Source organism: Melanerpes formicivorus, unplaced genomic scaffold, assembly GCF_026170545.1.
Source record: "Melanerpes formicivorus ecotype bairdi unplaced genomic scaffold, bMelFor1.0.p_v2 SCAF_92, whole genome shotgun sequence".
Lineage (NCBI taxonomy): Eukaryota > Metazoa > Chordata > Aves > Piciformes > Picidae > Melanerpes > Melanerpes formicivorus.
The window spans coordinates 1,615,047-1,635,330 of record NW_027142444.1 but is presented as its reverse complement, the minus strand read 5'-3'; the positions used below and the strand labels follow the sequence as shown (position 1 = coordinate 1,635,330).

General features: G+C 52.2%; 1 protein-coding gene across 2 annotated transcripts in view; it reads right to left on the bottom strand.

Moving 5' to 3' along the window:
• ANTXR2 (ANTXR cell adhesion molecule 2) overlaps window positions 1–4,123 on the bottom strand; it is an 81,382-nt gene extending 77,259 nt beyond the window's left edge. Inside the window, exons 1-3 of one of the 2 annotated variants that reach the window (XM_068165756.1) lie at window positions 3,735–4,123; window positions 2,952–3,023; window positions 246–317 (exon numbers count right to left, since the gene is read on the bottom strand). In XM_068165756.1, the coding sequence (XP_068021857.1) occupies window positions 246–317; window positions 2,952–3,023; window positions 3,735–3,898 (308 nt within the window). In that variant the 5' untranslated portion in view covers window positions 3,899–4,123. Of the gene's footprint in view, window positions 1–245; window positions 318–2,951; window positions 3,024–3,436; window positions 3,459–3,734 lie in introns of those variants that run through there. The other variant, XM_068165757.1, reaches the window with a different exon arrangement.
• Window positions 4,124–20,284: the final 16,161 nt, after the last annotated feature.

Here is a 20,284-nt window from a genome sequence, read left to right as displayed (position 1 = left end):
TGGAAACATGACCTGTAGCTGTTCTGCAAAGCAGTGGCAGAGTTCACAGCAAGAATTTCTTTCCCACCACACTGCTCCTTCATTTTTCACCAGGCCATGCACTGATACGCTCACAAAATTAAATCCACTCTGCATAGAGGCTTTGTGGCTGGCTTAGGGTATCAGTTATTGTTCAGTATCTGCTGCTGAATGAGAGCCTTCAGAGGGAGGAGGGAGAGGGAAAATCAAAAAAGCAGTGCACTAACCTGTCTCCAGTTAATGGCATAATGATGTGTGCCTGGGTGGAAAACACAATAAAGGATAATCTCATCTTCGGGCTTTTAAAAAAGGGAAGAGGGAAAAAAAAGAAAAGCAGTTTAGACAAATGAAGAGCAATCTACACAGACAGACAGACAGACAGACAGCACTGCATTCACTCACTCGTGCTCCATCAGCACCACCCTTATCCTCCAGCTTCCCCTGCACTACAGAGACTAGCTAAAGCATTTCTGCCCATCCCCCCCCCACTATCCACAACTATTCTTTCCTGCCTGACTAGACTCCAGATCGAGGCTTGCTAAGCTGAGGAGTGCAGATCTCACACGACCCAAGTGAAGGTGAGCTTTGCAGGTGGTGATCCACTAATGGACAGACAGTAACACATCCTTTTATAACGTCATGGTCACTCCTGCCCTGGGGTGTCAAACCTGGAGACATTTACAAGTCAGTTTCATGTCAATTTCAAAGTCAAACAAACATCTCCGGAAGAGCAGCACCAGCCGGCAGGGTTTAGTTTTGGCGTCACTGGAGTTGCAACACTTAAGACCAACTTCCACAAAAGTTCCCATCACTGTAAAAAGCAACACTGCACGAACTGATTTCATTCAGTTCATTCATTCAGCTGTCTCTTCCAACAAGATTACCAGGATTATAGCTATCAGTGGGAAATGTGTAGGAACTGATGCCCTGAAAGCCCTGAAGAACAACTTTTCTAAGGCAGGTTGTAGCAGCATCTCCCCTGCCTGATTCTAATTTCCATTGCGGACAATTTCAATCAATTCAGTAGTTTTGTCACTCAGTCTATGTGTATCAGAGTTAATCAATGGGTTAATGTTGATAAAGAGACAACACTTGTAAAGATGAATGGCCATACATTTTCATTTTCAGTTCACTTATGTCAATGGTGCAACTTAAAATTATTGTCAGTACTGGGCAGGTCTTGGCACTGAACTGCACAGAGCTGGGAGTTCAGAGCCAGTCTCGCAGTCTATCCATTAAGGCTCTGAATATAAATCTCTGAGAGGCACTAAATTAAATTATAATCTAAACCATGGGATTATGAATCTTCTTAGTTGCCACAAGCAGTTGCTAAACAAAACCCAAGTACTCGCAGTCCCGGTCCCTGGTTAACTACGTCACTGCCCAGTCCATGTAAGGTAAGACTTCCCTCTTGGAGAGGCAACTCAGTTCAGTTAGCTGGCCTTTAGGACAACCACAAGACCGTCCTCTTCCTAAGACAGATCCTTTCTGTTCCACTCTCCCAGCCCTCGGACACCATGACCATGGAGGAGGACCACATGAAGGCCCTTCAGAACCAAGACCACCAGCATGCAGTACCAGCACTGCAAACATGGTCATTACTAATGAGACAAACTGGAGAGCAACTGCACCATGAATTACTTCTTCAGGTGAGGACTAAAGGTAACCACTACCAGCTGGTTCGTTGCCTTCTTCCCACAACTCCTCTTTTCAATCAAGGAAGGGCAAGGTGAAAATGCTTCCATGCCCAATTCTGAAAGAGTACTGAGTTCTGAAGGCAGGACAAAGCCTCACCACCCCTCAGGCACTCTCTGCAGCCCCATCAGGGAAACACTGGGGGAGACGGTCCCACAGGAGCCCAACCACTGCCATGCTTCAAGGGCTCTGTGTCACACAGGGACAGGTGCTCAGCAGGCAGACATCAAGCAAGGGGTGGGGCTGTCTGCCTCTGCATCGTAACTGCTCCTGCTCTGCTGGGGAGGTCAGTACCACCACCTGCCAGCTCACACTTGGGATGCTGCAGCCAGGGCACAGCAGGTGGCTGTAGAAGATGATGAACTGAGAGATCTACACTGAACAAGCACCACCTGCTCAGTGGGGGCGACTGTGGCGCTTCACCACCCACCAAAAAGAAACCTTGCTTTGGTAGCCTCAGGCTCTTTTCACAAGTTTGTGTCACCCACTCGGTTGACAGAGGATTTGCTTCTTACAAGATGAATGCAAACAATACTTAATTATGCAAGCCTAATTGTCTCCCTTTATTAGCAAGCCCCGATCCTTATCACTGCCCACTGCACTCCATTTTCCTCAGTAAAAAAACTACCACAACATCCCACATCTGCATCTTTGGAGTGTTTCCTTGTGCTCTTAAAGCAAAATGCCGCATCACTCATCCTCAGCTGCTTGTACAGCTAGCCAGTATTTACAACAGCTGTTCCCGTGGCAGCAGTCCTTGCCAGGGAATGCTGCTAGTCGGCTATAACGTCGATTATATTTATGTACATCCAACAGTACTCCTAACACAGCACAGACTGCCCCTACCTTTGAGCCTGACAAACACTCCCTCCCTCTGGATCTGCACCAGGTATCTACACCTATGCAGATGCACTCAGATCGCCCCTCCGTACACAGATCTCCCAAAGCAGCACCCCAGGAGCACTCGGTCAGAAATGAGGCACGTGGTGGCTCACAAGGGGGAAAAGAAGTTGTAAGAAATCAACAAATTCGATCCAAGAGTAATTTTAGAAGCACTTAAGACCCGCCTCGTGGCACCTCTGCACCGAGCCCCAAACGTGAGGACATTAATAACACTTGCAGCGTTTTCCAGCAGTGGACACTCGGAGCCAAACTCTTGCGGTGTTTGCGCGGCGCCCCTCCCGAGCTCGCACAGCGCCGGGGCTCTCCCCACGCACCGCAGCGCCCACCGAACGCACCTCACGAATCTCTCTGTCAGCTGAGTTACAAAACCGAATATCTCCTGCCAGTTCTGTGCCACGCTCCCAGACCTGGAAGGGAAACAAGCAGCGGATGAGCAGGCCTTCGCTGGGGCAGCCGGCAGGGCAGCGCGGCCGCTCCTGCCAGCGGTCAGACAGCGCAGCCTTGGCCTCGCGGATGCTGCCCGGTTACCGCCGCCCGGGCTCACGGCGGGGCCCGCCCGGGACTTCGGTCACGACGCGGGGCCGAGGCGCGGCCAAAGGCGCGCGTTAGGCGGCACCCCACCGGGGAAAAGCACACAAACAACCCAGCGGCGAGGCCCGGCGGCGGCGGCGGCTCCGCACCGCGGCCGAGCCCTCGCTCCTCCCGCAGCGGCGGGGCGCGGCGAGGGCGATCCGCACGGCCAAACTTCCCCGCGGAACCGGGCCCGGCCGCCGGGGGGAAGGGCGGCCGCCGCCGCTCGGGCTGCCCTGGAAATGCTCACCCGTGCGCGCCCGCTCGGGGAACGCAGCCTCGCCGAAGCCCTCCTCACCGAGAGCCGCTCCGCGGAGCCGCGCGGCTCGAGCCCGCGGGGTCACGCGGCAGCCCCAAAACTTTCTCCCGCGGAGGTTCCGCGGCGCGCGCCCGGCTCCCCTCGCACCGAGCGCGTGCACTCAGCGCCTAACGGTCGCGGCGCGCGCAGCTGCCTCCTCCGTCCCGCGCGTAACGGCCGCGGCGCGCGCGCGGCTGGAACAAAAGCCGCGGCGATCTGCGCGCGCCGGCCCGGCCCGCGCCGCCCTTACTTGTCCAGCACGAAGTACATGTCGAAGGCGCCGTGGCACGAGGGCCCCTCCGGGGCTGGGGCGGCGGCGGCGAGCGGCGGCAGCAGCAGCACCAGCAGCAGCACCAGCAGCAGCGGCGCCGAGCCGCGCGGGGCGAAGCGGCCCCAGGGCACCGGCCTCGCCATGGAGCCTCGGGGCGGCGATGAGGGCGCGCGGGGGCCCGGCGCTGCTGTCCTGCCGCTCGGCGGGCGCGGGCGGTGCTAAGTAGCCGCCCCTCTCCCGCCGCCGCGGCTCGCCCGGCCCGGCCCGGCCCTCCTCGCCCGTCAGCGGCGGTGCCTGAGGCGGGGGCCGGGGCCGGGCGGGCTCGGCGCGCCCCTCTGCGCCTGTGTAGCGCGGACCGCCTCCCTCGCCGCCCGGCTCCGCCGGCTGCTCGCCGCCCCGGCAATGGCGACCCCGCGGCGTCCCCCCGCCCCGCTCCCCCGCAGGCGCCTCCCAAGCGGGCGGCGGCCTCGGCCCCGGCCCGCCGTGACCCGCGGTTCGCGTCCCCGGCGGCCGGGCCCGCAGGGAGCTTCTGCCGTCCCCGCTCCCGGCGCCGCGGCCGTGTGGCGGCGGGCAGGGGCGGCTGCTCTCGGTGTGACCCGGCGCTCTGCGGGGTGCCGAGGGTCGCCCCGCGGGGCAGCGGCTCCCTGGCTGGCTGAAGCCCATCCCTAGAACCGGCCCTGTGCTGCCGGGGCGCAGCCTGGCTTGGGCAGAGTTTGAAAGCCGGCGAGAGCTGCCCGGGCTGATCGCGGCACGCCAGGAACAACAAAGAAACCGCCGGAGCACGACACAACCGGAGGCTCTCCGTGCTGCGAGAGGGCAGACAGATGCCCTTCGCCTTCCTCCGAGCCTCTGCCTCTCTGGGATGTGACACTCAACCTGCCCACAAGCCAGTGTGTGTCAGCCACCCTCTGAGGAGACCCCCCCGGCAGCCCTCTGGGATCTCTTTTCATCATTATTGTTTTATTTGTATGTTTCAATAAATGTTGGGGTTCTTTGCCTGGATGCTGAACGCCGAACGTTTGTCTCCATCCGCAGCCGCCTAAAAGCTGCTGCAGTTCGCGTTGCAGCCCTGCGTGTGAGCCCTTTTCTCTGGGCTAGAAAGCATCCACCCGAGCTTCCAACTGTTGCTGTAGGTAACCACCACCATGTCCTGATTTACAATGCACTCTGCAACACTAAATATAGAGCAGACATTTGGTTTGAAGCATAAGCTGGATCCTTCACAGTGAACATGAGGTGCTGCAGAAAGCGTCACTTTATGCTGCAAGAATATTTCAGATTTTCCCATCTGGGGCTTCAGATTTTCACAGGAAGTTCAGACATGCTTAATAATCTTAAAATATTATCTGAGGGCTCTAGAGACACATGAGCGTGCTGTGAAGAAAAAAGGTAGTCGTGTGACAAGCTGCACAAACCCAAATTGTGAGTTAAAAATAAATGTCCAGCCTCTACTTCTTTGTTCCCTTTGTGGAGTTTTCTCCCTGGGCAATGAAGAGGACCTGAAACAAACCACTTTTTCCCCCCCCCCCCCTCTTTTTCACTCTCTGTGTGCCCTCTTTCTTTAGCAGTCTTGCTTTCATTTAGAGTGGGCCACATTCGCCACCACCATGCATGGGAGCTCAAGACATGGACTTCTGAGCACCAGAGACCCTGGGAGACTTTAGCTTAGGGCCAGACTTGGGATTCTCCTAATAATGTGTAATGCTGTGTCTTACTAGACAAAAAATGAGCTGGAGCCCCCAAAGCCTTCCTGCCAGCACAGCATCAGCCATGGGAGCAGTGAGTCAATAAGGCTGTCCAACTGTGGAGAGATAAAATGCAGCTCAGAGTTGCCCTGCGCCTTAAACAAACATTGTTTCCTTCAGGACCTGACAGCTCTGGCTTGTGAGGGAAGTGGTTAGAGAGCAAATTATTCACCAGGGCAAAAATCCCCCCAGAAACACCCCATCAGGTGCCCGGTGACTGGCTTGTGAGTCACTGTGGGTTTGTCACTGGCAGTGAGCTGGCATGGCCTTGGGAACGCTTCCTGGGGCTGTATGGAGTATTTACCTGGAGCCCTTCCACTTGTCCCCAGGGTGCTCTTTTTGTTTCCTCAAGGTAACTCATCTTTTGGGTTGACCATCTTACTGACATTTCCCTCTCAACAGTCCCCATGCTGCTCTCCAGCACTCTGATGAGAGCTCCTCATGCTGCTGACATAGCACAGAGGCAGGGGTGCTTCAGGAACCCCCCTTGCCAGCCATTGCACCGGCATTGCAGGGCACAGCCCGTGCACAGGAGCAGAGGTCAGAGGGGGGCAATGATCCTTGCAGATCTGCACCATTCCTGTGTGGATTTCCTGGCAGCACAGCGAGTGCCCTTCCCACCAAACCACAGGGCCCTGTCCTTCAGCAGCAGGCAGCCCTCTGTGCTGCTGGGTGGAACCAGGTGCATCTGCAGTCCACAGGGGCTGCTGAAGAAAGGTTTAAGGGAGAAACACATCACCTGTGCCTTCTTCTAGCAGGAGCTGGGGTGCTGGGGAAGCACAGCTTACTGCCAGCTTCCATCCCAGGAGCTCTGTTTTGCTGTGGGTGCAGGGGCTGGCATGCTGCTCAGGAGAGTCCAGGCAGCTTGAGAACCACTGAGAGGTGAGCAGAGCACACAGGGTAGCGGGCAGGGTGTTCACTATTCTCACTGAGCCTCCATCTCTCAGTCAGCATCTTTCTTGTTCATGCATGATTAAATCCAAGACGAATCCTGCATCAGTCATGCCAGTGGTAAGCTGGCAAAGTTGGTATCTTTGACATCCATCTTCTCCTTGTCACTTCTAACAGGCAGGTTTCCCTTGCTAAGCTGCTTGCTGTAACGACAGGACTCCACAAAGAACTATCAAGTGTTGTCAAACTGGCCCACAACACCGTCCCACCACTACCAGATCAAACCAACTATTTGTTCTTTGCTTGCTGCAGGCCTCTGAACAGCCCTGGCTTTAAACAGGTGCTGTTTCCAACAGCAAGAAACACCTGAGAGGTTCTGGTTGCTGTCAGCATCCCCCTGTGCAGGCTGGTGTCATAGATTAAATATTGACTATCTACTGCTGTTACAATATTGGGGGTTTTTTCCCCAACAGTTTGTTCTCAGTGCAAATAAAACAGATGAAGTGGCTCTGTTAGGGAGTTGGGAGGACTGAAAAGAGCTTTACAAAGGGAAGGATGTGAAATAAATACACAGAATTACACAGAGTTTGAATTCAGTCCCAACCTACACCATATCTGCACATCTCAGTGACTGGAAGTTTCATCTGCACCAACAGTGCAGAACTGTTTTTAACTGAAACAGTGACCTAACAAGGATTATGTGGCCATGTCCTGCTCCAAAAAGGATCTTGAGCCTCCTTCCCCTGCAAGAGAAGCTGGGAAAGTCATAGTCAAAGGCAGCCTGCTGGAGATCTTTCCTTTCATCCCATGTCCTGCCATCCTGGGATGGTTTCTTGTGGGCACAATGCTCTGACCTGACACATCCATGTCAGAATGCCTTCTCCATGCTGATCTGACTGCAGAGCCAAGCCTCAGGATGGTGCAAGCTGGAAATTTCACAAAAGTCCATGGACCAACAGTGATTTATGTCAGCCAGAGATCTGGCTCATGAAGTTCTTAATGTCTTTGAGCTAGCAAGGCTAAAGGGTAAATGAGTGGCATTTTACAGTCCCTGTGGATGCACAAAACATGGAAGATTAAGGACCCAGCAGCCTGTGCCTTGCCCAAGCTGCAGCCGAAGTGAGGGCTGTCAGCCCATCAGGTCTTAGGAGCAGGGGGTGCAGCATGGCCTCTTGCTGCAGAGGTGTGGGGAGCAGCAGAGCAGGCTTCTTGCAGGCTTCCAAACAAGCTGTGCCTGCACTTGCCAGCTGCACCCCAGCCCTGAGCCCCAGGAGCCCTGGCCTCACTGGGAGGACATGTGGGCTCATCCAGCTGCTGGAAACTGCTTCCAGTGCATGTGACCCTCTGCACTTGGAACCAGCTACCCCTGCCAGCTGGGGACCTGTGGTAGCCAGGGTTTGCTCTTTTCTTCTTTCCAACTGTGTGAATTTCTCATTCAGCCTGTGGTTTCTGCTGAAGGAGCAGATAAATCAGGCTTCTTTTACTGGAATGGTTGCATGAGAGGGAGATATGCACGGAGGAGATACCCGCATGTAGGCTGGTGACACGAGTTTGGCTTCATTCACACAAGGACCCAGGGGCTTCCTTTCCCAGTTACCAAATTCATTAGATGATGCCTACCCCTTTCCCTGCCTCTTTCACCAATATCAGCAGCAAATTTCTCCAGGAGGGAAATGGTGTCAAATGCTTTGCTAAAGTCCAGATGAACAACACCCACAGCCTTTCCTTCACCCACTGAGTGAAAGAAGGAGATCAGGCTGGTCAAGCAGGACCTGCCCTTCATGAACCCATGCTGGCTGGGCTTGATCACCTGCTTGCCTGGCACATGCTGCATATTGGCACTTAAGATGATCTGCTCCATGACCTTCCCCAGCACTGAGGTCTGACTGACAGGTCTCTAGTTCCACATGTTCTCCTTCTAGCCCTTTTTGTGGGCGGGCATCACGTTTGCCAGTGTGACCATTGGTGTACAAACCATCAGAAAAGCAGACTCCTGGAGCTGCATGTGATGCCAGGAGCTTTTTCTTGAGAGAAAAGATCCTGCTGCAGCAGCTGGAGGGGACTCAGCATGCTCCTGCCCATGCTGAGGGACCAAGGCCAGCTGTACACCTCTGGCCCAGCACCAGGCCAGTCTTCTGATGACTCTGGGTATGAACACAAAGCTGCAGCTCAGGTGGTGTTTCCTTTGAGTTTGGGGTTTCTCACCATATTTTTGGCTATGATAAAAGATTATTTGGCAGAAAAAGATTATTTGTGCTGCTTCTGAGGGTCCTTTTCTTCTGCACACAGCAAATACAGACAATGAAAGGAAGGTGTGCATTACTCCAAAGCAGGAAAATCCACAGTCATTGAGAACAGCACTCTTAAATACCGATTAAAATAGCCCAGGAATGGCAGAAGTGTTCACACAGAAGATGAACTGAAGTTCACTGCCAAGAGTCACTGCAGAGAAAGTAGTAAACAGTGCAGTTTACAACACATGTGGGATCGTGCAGCTCCTTTCTTTTCCTTCAGCGTTTGCAGATGATTTCCCCACATGTTGTCCCTTAAAATCCACCCACTCCCACCCTCTTTTTGGCCCTGACTGGTTGGCAAGACCTTGAGGGGAAAGGCGTTTGTGCCAGACCAAGCTCAGCATGTTTCAGAAGGAGGCAGCTGGAGTGAAAAGATGACCTGTACATCTTCAGTGTGACCTGGCTGTCAGCCCAGCCCTGCCCTTGGTGTTGCAGGAGGAAGATGGTGCTTGGTGGCACCAGCAATGCTGATGTGAACCCTGGAGCTGCTCCAGCTTAACACAGGCTTTGACTCAGAACATCTCACAGGAAAACATTTTTCTTCTGCTGCCTCAGAAGAGAAACAACCCATGGAAGTCTGACGTTTGCAAAAGGAAAGAGAAACCAGAGTGACTCCAGGAGTGACACCATGTGCAGCAGCTGTTCAGGAGCTGCTTCCTGGAGGATTAGCCACACAAAGCCTTCCTCCCTTGACAGATGTAGCCTCCTGCTCCTTGCTCATTCTGTGAATCAGTGTATAAATGAATAAATAAAAAGAGTAGCATGGAGTAAGACAGGAGCTCTCACGCTAGTGTGGGGTGTGAACAGTTTGCAATACCCACTGGAAATGGGCACAGAAGCACAGGGGGAAAAGCCCTCTCAGCCCGAGAAAGGAAGGAGCAATGCACTGGCTGAGAGGAGCTATCGCTGTGACAATCCACACTGGGGTGACCGCTATGTGCACAGGCGAGCCAGGGTGGTGATCAGGGCTGCTTCCTGGTCTCAACAACAGGGAAGAAGGCTCTGTTATATTTTGGGCTGGGTATGTGCTGTCTGATTCGCTGCATAGGCCACAGAGCTGTTTATTTCTGCCTTTTCAAAGCTGTTTGTTTCCACTCTGCTCAGATAAGCAGAAGGAATGAGAGCAAAGGAGGACTGCCCTGGTGCGTTGGTTTAGCACCAGACTTGGTAGATTAGGTAATGGTTGGACTCAGTGATCTCAAAGGTCTTTTCCAGCCAAAATGATTCTGTGAGTCTAAACTACTACAGCATTAAAAGAACTCTGTCTTGAACTGGGAGAGAAATAAAAAGCAGCATAAAAGCCATCGAAGTCCTGCCCTGCCCCAGGAGCCACTGCTGGCCCTGAGCAGCACTGAGGGTAACTCAGGCTGGGATTTTAGCACAACTCTAGAGTTGTAGTGACCCTGTTTGGCCTTCTTGGGAAACAACGCCCTAAGCAGTGGAGGAGGGGGAGGAATGGAGTGGGCAGGACCTCTCCCTGCAGAGCAGTGCAGCCTGTAGAAAGAGAACCAGATTCCTGAGGAACACATGAATCAAAAAAAAGCTTCAGCAGGTCACGTTCCTACAGCCCCCCAGCTTGTGGCGATTTTGTCACTGAGCCTAGGCTCAAAACCCTTCTAGCAGGCATCCAAACAAAATGTAACTTCTCTTTTATTTGGGGTTACACTGGTTGGAAAGTGACTAATGTTTATCTACCCAGCCTGACCTCCTCCGGGCCGGAGAGGAGAAAGAAAACATTATGCTATGATGTCAGCTTTGTCTTCCTAGGCCTAGGAGAGGAGGAGAAAAGAACAATTGGGAGGATAAATGACAAAACAACTGCTTATACTGCTGTTTGGGGGGAATTATGTAAATATTTATGCAAAGGCAGCTTTGCAGAGCCAGCAAGCTGCAGCAGGACTCCCCCTGACAGAGAGCATCAGCAGTCTGCAAAGCAGATGTGCCAATTTCCTGTAGTTGATGATGATGGGTCCTAATTACACCAGAGCTGTGGCAATGTCCTTTCTTATGTATGACTCTTAATGTTGTTTCATGAAGTCGTTTGTGCAACGTTCTTCCGGCATGCAGTCATGGGCGAGGGACAGTCACGAAGAGCTTTGTGCTTAGCAACAGCAGCAGCAGCAGAACCCACCGAGCCCTGCTCATGCCAGGGGGTTTGGGCACCTTGTGCCAGGGGTTTGGGCACTGCCCAGAAGCAGTGGACCACACACAGCCCTGAGTGGATCAGCACCGGAATCATGGCAGGCTGTGGCTTTCCTGCCTGTCTCAGCCATATGCGCTGCTGAAGGTCCACAAACCTCCTTACAAACACTGCTCAGCAGCACCTAAGCCTTGCCCAGCCCTGTAGCCATGGGCACATCACACTTGCAGCCAGCCACCTTCAGCAACTTGAGCAGGAACTCCTCTGGACACACAGAGCTCACTCCCAGTCTGACCAAAAGCCCACTGGGATTTGGTCTGCTGAGCATGCAGGGCAGGGAGCTGCCTACTGGGCAGTCCTTGGGAGGAATAAAATTGCTCAGATGGATGCTCCCCATAAAGCCTGTGAGCAGATCCTTGTGTCATGAGGGTTTCATGGGGTTTGGTGCCTTGGAAATCATACCTCTGTTAAACAAGACTAGCACTGAAGCACTCTGTGGAAGCTTACCAGGAGGTAGAAGGTGTGATACTCAATGGTGGGACTGGGGAACATTTACAGTCACCACACAGTAACAGTTACAGGAAAAGCACTAGGGCACTAAAGCAGTATTCATGGGGAATTCTTGTGGTCTCTTGGCTGGAGGGGTAAAAAAAGAGTGTTGTAATGTTAAAGTTTTGTTCAGCAAAGCTAAACAAGAAGGCAAACTGCTCGTGGTGCTGAGGACGTCCCTCTCAGCATGCCTCTCCCAGCCTCTTGGAAAAGTCAGGCTGACCTTGTGGCTAAGACTCAAAAGCTGACTGCAGAGGAAGAGCAGGTAATGTGACACCCACCACTACCGCCTTTCATTTTCCATCTCCCACCTGTGAAATGGTGACTTGGTTTCTGCTTTACCTTTGCTGCCTGAGATGTTTAGAAAACAGTGCCCAGGAGGCCTGATGTCCTTAGGCATTTCTGCAGTGCCAGCAGCACTGTGCCCCTTGTAGGGCACGGGCACCGTTGTTGGTGTGCATATATTCCCTGGGTCACGTTCTCCGTACAATTCCTATGTGGATTTGTGCCCTCAGCAGAGCTCCTGTGGCTGTGGCTCTGCAGCATCTCAGCACAAGCATCTCTTCTCTCCCAGACTCCAGTGGGCACCTGCCCAGCTTCCCCTTTGAGAGCAGAGGAAGCAGGCTTGCTTGTTTGCAGGCCACCAGTGCTTGTTGTACCCATCTGCATGTCCCTTGGCTAGTCTGAGAAGCGCCCCTCAGCTTCTGCATGGAAGCAGCTCATTCCTCTTCATGACAAGACTGTCATAGCAAAGACACCTGCAGTGAAACACATTTGGTAGGAGGTGCTTCACTCCCTGCTGAGGATGTGCAAACAAGAGCTGCTTTAATTCCCTGGCTAACTCATTTCCTGAGTAGAAGACAGTGATGAGTCAGTGTGTGCTCACCTGAGCAACTCACGGACACCTCACCTTGAGGCACATCTGGCCCTTAGCAGTTCCCTGCCCGTTCTGTCCCATCTCCTTCTGTGTTATCAGAGGGAGCTGGAGTGTGGCTTATGACATCATCTTGAACTTGACTTGTCCTGGAAATCCAGCTGATGCTGCCGTGGAGAGTGACTCAGACTTGAAAGCCAAGATGAGAGGCTGGTGTGTGGAAGCTGCTCAGGGCTGGAGCAGTTGCCTGCAGAAAGGCTTTCTGGGCAGTAAAGCTGCAGGGTTTCAGTAATGATGGTAGGATAACAAAGCTGTTCTTAGACTGTCCTGGCACGTGGACTCGCTGGGACGTGAAGTCACCTGATGAAAACACTGACCAATACAAAACATTCTTAGCAAAGTATGAGCTTTCTGTTGCTGCAGTGCTGTTCTTCTGAGGTTTCCCATCTGCTTTACCAACAATATCTGGCTGAGCCTAGCAACGCTTCTGTGAGAGCAGCATCTCTAGTGACAGCTTCCAGCTGTCTAGCAGATGAGAGCACCCAGGTGCTGTGGTAAACCAGGGGGTGAATAATAACCATGCCCATTTACAGAGGGATGCTGCTGCAAGATGGAAAGAGACCCCCTAGCTGGACTGTTTTGCTGCTGAACATCCCTGTGTAGGCACTGAAGAGTGTGATGTAAGATTATTTAAGTAAGTGTAAGAGAATAAATCCAAATAGTTCAACTACCTTCACCTTTGGAGATGTGGCTGAAGCCATTTTCGCTCCTATTGGTCTTTAGGACCTTTGGGAGAGAATGTTCTGGTTGGCAGAGTTGGTTTTGTGAAATGACCACAACCTCATGAACAGGATATGGTCCACCAGGAAGGGGCTTGGGGCCATCCCCAGGTCTGCAGCCTCGTGCCACCCGTCCAGCTCTTGGCGGCCAGGCTGTGCCCTTCCGGAAGGGCAGGAGGGATTGTGGTGTGCCATGGGGTGCTGAACGCAGTCAGAAGCTCAAGCTGATCTGTGGCACAGATGATACCCATAAACTGTGATGACATTAATGTATGCCTTCTCCTACAAATGTGAATACCAACAAATACAAATTCCATGCAAATAAGGCGTGCGTGCAGCATGTGCAAATGGTTGAACATCTGAGGACTCAAATATTATATCAGAAGTTTTTCACATACGTGCCTGTTCCAAAGATTGCTGCTACAGAGCCCTTCTGTGATCCTGTGGGATCTCTCAGGTGAGGGAAAGAGATGTGCCAGCTGCTCCCCTTCAGTTAAAAGGATCACCTGAAGCAAGAACCATCTTCCTCTTGCTGGGTGCTGCCTTCCTCCTCAAAGCCTGCTGCTCCTGCCAATGTGCGACAGCTCAGAAGGACTTGCACCAGCCTCTGTGGCACCCCTCAGTAGGAGGAAAGGTGGATGTTAAGCCTTAGCAGTACCTTCTGCCAACTGGCAAAGAGCAAGTGCTGGCACTAGCTGCAGAAGAGAAATTTTTCATTCATTCTGGGAGCGCATTCTGGGAATCCCTCTCCCAGTCCTTACAGGCTCTCCCAGCTGCAGCCCAGGTGCCCAAAGGGGCTCGGGGGTGTAAGTGCCCAAACAGGCAAGGAAGCCCATTCTGACAGCTCCTCGGTGAGCTGTGCAAGTTTGCCTCCCTTTACAAACGTGAGAAGGAAGCAGAGGACTGCAGAGTGGTTTGCCCAAGACAACAGGAAGGAAAGGAGGGCGTGAGCTGAGTTCCCCTGTGCTTCTGTCCAGCACACGGGCAATGTGGCTTACAACAGGAAAGAAAAAGGCAGAAACAAGTGTGAAGCATGCAAGACCTCCAGTGTGACAGCAGGATGCAGACTCTGTTTTCTTCCCTTTTCTGTTGTTTAGCTGCCAGTGAGAGCTCAAGGGTCTAAGGACTTTTAAAATTGAGCTGGACCTTGTAAAAGAAAAATGTGCTGAATGGAGCAGGGTTTATGGGAACCTCCCAGGAATAACAGAGGGGGAAATAACCTACTAGCTCACATACAAGCAGCCAGAGGCAATGCTCCAGATGGATGGACCAGGAGTGGAGAGATGAGGACCTCCATCAAAATTGTTGGTAGAAGAGATGCCAGAGGGTCCTTTTGTAATTTGTTTGGGGTTTTGGTAAATACAGAACTGCTCACACTGCTCTTCCCATGCTAAGCCACTTCTGCTGTGCAAGCAAGCATCATCATTCAGCAGAGGAAGCAAGCCTAAAGAGAGGGGATTATATCCTACATAAGGACTGCTCTTTTCCCTTACAAACAGGCCAGCTTTTGTGGTGGTGATGGGAAGACCACAGATGTGAGCTCTGGAAGTATCTGCCTTGGCACTAGCTATGGGGTGCTCACCTGACTCAAGAAATAAGATGCATAAGCAGAAAGCTAGTCCCTGACATGTCCTTTATTAGTGATGCTTAGGATTTTCTCTGCTGCTCTTGAGCTCAGAGATATGATAAAGCAAATACTGATGTGCAGCAACTACAGGATACAGCTTCCAGCTTTACCCTCGCACTTGCTTTCATGCCCACAACAGTTCAGATAGTTTTGAGTGGAGGAGCTTTCTGCTAACCTTTGTGCTTGAAGAAGAGAGTCTGTCTGATACAGAGCAGCAAGCCCTATGGGGTGCACTCATATTTACTCCTTATAAACAAGCAACTATTACATGTCTAGCTCCTCCCTTAAAATAAGCCCTCTGGCAGCAGGTTAAGAGCTAGGGCCAGCAGCTCATGGTGTGTTGATAAATCTTTATTCTTGGCACACCAATTCACCAGCCTGCTCCTTCCAGAGGTCTTCACAAGTGGGGATACAAGAATGGCCTCTGCCCTCCCATGAATGCCAGTGCCCATGAACCAGTCTGATCAAGGCACTGTGTTAATGGCTCCCTTCCCTCCGTGCAGTTTGTCCTGCAGTGTCTTATCAGGCTGTGGCATGATGCAGGCTGCTTAGCTCTCCTTGTCCCTCCTGCCCGTGCGGCCCCGGATCACAGCGTGGTCCATGAGCTCCTCAGGGCTGTCTGCGGCTTCAGCAGTCTGCCTGTGGTGGACTGTTGGGTTTCTCCCTCTCCTCAAAGACTTCTTATCTTTCAAAACACTCTAATTGCTGCATGGCTGGGTTCTACTGCAGAAAGGCAGAAACGTGGCGGTTTTGATAGCCAGATTGTCTGTTTGTTTGTTCTTTTATTTTTGGCTTCTTGGGAGCTTATTGCTGCTTTTCACTTTCTAATTGTCTTTTTCTAATGCAGGCTCTTCTTGTGCTCAGAGCCAAAATTTCTTATGGCAACGCTTTATCACCTGCTGGCTACAACAGGAAAAAATAGAAAAAACAAAGCAGGTTTTGGCTCAGGGAGCTGTGAGTAGGAAAGCAAAAAGGCTCCTGATAAATTTGCTGTGTTGGAAGGGGGGGGGGGAAGGTAGAAAAAAAAAGTGTGTGTTTAGAGGCAAAAGACCTGGCTGGACACACAGCTCCAACTTCAACTCTAACAGCATTTCTTTTAACTTCAGAGGAGGAAAGCAGGATCCTGGTTACCATTGCAGAGGGGGGGAGGGGGAAGAAAACTGCAGAAAAGCCTTCGGTTGGGCACCCAGGTTGTGGTTCAGGGCACCCAGGCTGTGATTCAGGGCACCCAGGCTGTGGTTCAGGGCACCCAGGTTGTAGTTCAGGGCACCCAGGTTGTGGTTCAGGGCACCCAGGTTGTGGTTCAGGGCACCCAGGCTGTGATTCAGGGCACCCAGGCTGTGGTTCAGGGCACCCAGGTTGTAGTTCAGGGCACCCACGTTGTAGTTCAGGGCACCCAGGCTGTGGTTCAGGGCACCCAGGCTGTAGTTCAGGGCACCCAGGTTGTGGTTCAGGGCACCCAGGCTGTGGTTCAGGGCACCCAGGCTGTGATTCAGGGCACCCAGGCTGTAGTTCAGGGCACCCAGGTTGTAGTTCATGGCACCCAGGTTGTGGTTCAGGGCACCCAGGCTGTGGTTCAGGATCCTGACAGGAGATTTTTTGATTTTGAGTTTAGGACAGAAGTTAAGCAGAGGCTGTGGCAGGCATCATGCCCTCATCAGACAGGTTGTGCATACTGAAGTGGGATGCTACAGCTCAGGCCAGACACAGAAAAGCAAAGCAGTGCCGGATCTCTTGGGGAAAGGCTCCTGTGTGTCTCAGTGTCGTCACGGCTGGAGATAGCTGACATGTTTCAGGCACGTGTAGAGTGACAACGTTTTACTGAAGGAGCGTGGAGGGGGCTCACGATTTACTTGGTTTGTTTTTCACAAAGCACGCAACAAAAGGGATGACAGAAAAGGGAAGCATTGCTTCCCCCCACTGCTCTCCGAGGTGCCCGAGGTGTGCCTGGCTTGCTGGCGTGGCCCGCAGCTGCAGGAGCGCTGAGCGCTGGCTCCCACCGTGTCGCGCAGCAGCCTGGCTCCAGCCGAGGCAGAGCTGCGGAGCAACTGCTAGCAGGTTTGATCACTCCCATCATTTCTGTCTCCGTGTACACTGATCAGCCGAGAGACAGAGGCCATCGTGGTGACGGGGAATTTTAAAGTGTTTGTTGTGAAGGGCAAAGCTGAATGCTAAACAGCAACATTTTGAAATACTCATCCCAGCAAAGTCTCAGGCGCCCTGCAGATGAGAAGCGCCACGAAGTGCTGCTGTCAGCCATGGTGGAGGGCAGTGGGGCATTGGCTCCTGTCCCCCTGCCTGTGCTGGCTCTGGTAGTGGTGCTGCTTCAGCTGTGGGCTCTGATGCCTTCACGAATGCTCTGCCTGAGCATCGGGACAGACTCTGGGCAACGTGTGCTTACCCAAATGAGAGATACCGAGCAGATCTGCTGCCCTGGTGCTTGTGCTCTGCCTTCTCAGGCTGCTGCACGAAAGATGCCGGTGCTGGTGCTGCTGGCCCTGCTAGGGAGGGACCCTCAGCTGTGGAGCATCTCCTTTGTTCCCTCACAGTGACAGAGCCCCAGCTTGCCAGGACTGATCCCAGCTCAGGTCAGAGTTTGGCAGCTGCCATCAAGCTCTGACCACGTGTCTGAAATAATCTGCTTCCCTCACAACTATTGTTTCCTAGAGCATGTTCCCAAGGGATTTGTCAGCCTACTCGCTTTGCATTAGCCCATGAGTAGGGCCAACCAACCGGTTTTCCCTGGGAGGTTATTCCTGGCTGAACAGACTCCACTCTGCACAACTGGTCTTGTTAAACACAGTTTCCTTCCTTGCTTTCATTCCATGAGTTATAACGAGCGTTCTCCTGCTGCTGGAATAATGTCTGTCTTTGTTCTGAGACCCTTGAGTCGATGTGCAATTCGCACACACCCCCCCCTCCCCTTCCTAAAAGTGCATCCTTTTAAATAGACAAAATGCCTTTCCTGTGTTGCAATTTAAATCGATTTTGATAGAGAGGAGAGAGGAATTGTGCAGGGAAAGGAGAGGGGGGAGAAAAAAATCCTTTAAAAATGAGAAGTGAAGCAAATATAGTTTAGTAGTATACTAGTTGCAGAATGAACAGCATATTGTATGTGCTGTGTTAGAGGTATGTTATGAATAACAAAAGCACTGGAGCATTTACATATTTGTTTTCAGAAATCCTGGCAGTTGGATTTCACCATTCTGTGCCTCTTTGCCAGAATCACTAAACAGTGGTACATATGGCTTCTGAAGTACCATATGCCGTAGGAAACGTTAGCTGATGCCTATACTGCTGCGACACGCTATAGTCTTTATTTAGATCCTTTTTTGCAGTTTTGAACAAAGAATATTAGATCATGGCAAACATTGTGCAAGCAGCATGTAGTAGTACGTACAGTAAAACATAATGCATTGCACCCAGAGAAAAGCAAACTTGAAAGGGAAAGGAATGGGGGGGGGGGGTGAGGGGTTGGGGGGGGAGGAGGTTGTGGATTAGAGTGTGCACGTGCCAAGAGCTGCATCAAACGGTGTGGCATGGGTTTGCAGGGCTGAGGCAGAAGATGTGCTTAAAGTGCTTAAAGCAAAGAGTTAAGAGAGCTCTGCGGGATGTAGAGATTTTGAATCGGGTCCCAGCTCTAAGATGTTCCCTGTTCCAAAAAGCACTTAAGCTTCAGTGTAAGTACATGCAAAGGAAACACGTGCGGGAGTGCTTCTCTGCTCAGAGCCCTCGCTGGAGGAGCAGCAACAACTCTCCTCTCTCCCACATAGCTGTCTGAAAATACTGGCAATTTTAATGAGTCATGCGAGAAACACCTGGAAAAGAAAAAGAAATATGGGTTCAAAGCTGGAATGAAAAGATAAAATTGGGCTTTTGTTTGGACAGGAGTTTTTAAAATACATTTCCCCCCTTCCATCTTGACATCCCTAATGATGACTGCACTCACAGAGCTGGTATTGGTGGGAACACCAGACCCTGAGGGGAGCCCGGTGCCAGTGCTGTGGATCATCAGGACTGGCCGAAGGAGAACACGGCCCCAGGGGGATCTAGGTAGTGTTCCTCACCCCACAGCTCCCCTTCCAAGCAATGCCCTGCTCTCCCCTTCCCCTCTCTCCTGACTCCTCTGCACAGAGACCACTGCCCTGTGAACACTTGATAGGCTTAGCTTTAAGCACTGAAGTGGAGCACATTTGAAGCTGGAGGGAGAAGCACTGTGTCTCTCCATCATAGTTTGGACCCTGCTCTTGAACACACCCAGTTCCCCAGGAGGTGGGAGCAGAAGGCCAAAAGAACAAGAGCTTAGGCTGAGCCTGCAACACAGATGGGCAGGGGAATCAGGGGAGCTGTGACTGTTGGCTGTGGGAAAAGTTATCTGATAAGCCTTATGCAGAGCACAGGTGGTGTTGGAGATGGCCACCACCATGGTGCAGTGTGCTAGCCCTGGGGGGGGTGGGGGTGGGGGTGCTGCAGAAAGGTGTATGTGAAGGTTGAATAGCACAGGGAGCTGCATAGGTTAACCCCCCAGCTCTGGGGGGTAACCACCTAATTCCTTGACTGGATGAAAGAAGAAGGAAAGGCACTGTGAGGAACCAGTGGGCTTCCACACTGTGAGCAGAAGCAGTGGAAGGTTTAAGATACTGAGGCTGTCACAGAAATTCATCTGTGAGGCAAGGACTGTGTGCTCATGTGTGTAGGTAGCACTTTACACATTTTATGAACCACTACTTAAATGAACTGGATGTAAACAGAAATAGTAGTAGGAGTGGAAGCCGGAGGAAAGGAGACAGGGATGAGGGAAGCTTTCATTGAGCAACCCTTTGAGTTTGCTTCCTGGACTCACTGAAAACCAGATCCTGGCTCAACATCAAACCTCTTTAGGTGGATGTAGTTTTATGGAAGTCATCAGAGGGCAAAGTTAACTAAATTCTTTACATCCACCTCATCCCAAGGAGTTTTGATTCTTTTAATCCAAGGACCTTTACAGGGCCTATGAGCAGAAGAAAATGGAGCCTCTCTTTCCAGAGAAGGCAAGAAGCAGTGCTGAGCAGGTGCTCCTTGCCTCTATCTCTGGCCTCCACATCACTCAAGCAGCACGGTGAGCGCCCAGCCTGTCCCAGTAACGCAGCTGCCCTCTTTAGGCTGTGAACCAAGATGTCAAAACCTGCACTGAGCTCACTAAGTCATGAGACAGGAGGTTGTCCAGATTGCAGCGGGTAGACTTTGGAAGGGAAGGACAACCTGAGACAGGCTGACTACTGAGCAGATGAGTGCAGCTTGCTCCCCGTGTGGTCAGTGGGTCATATCTGAACAGTTCTGGGCTCACTGCACCCAGGCAGTGGAGAGGTGGGTGCTGCAGACCTGCCCTGTTTCTCCTTTCATGGCTTTACAATAGCTCACACACAGGAAATCTGCTTCAGGGATATTCAGGGTTATTCCCCACCCATCCCCAAACACACCCAGACACTACAACAAGAGGGAAAACCTCTGTACCACTCAATTATGATGGCATCTCAAAGCCCACCCTGACTGCTCACGTTCTGATTTCGAAGCCCTGCTCCTGGGTGCTGAGAGGTGACACTGCCACACTCAAGGGCCTGGAGTGCCCTCTAAGCTGCCTGGGCACGCAG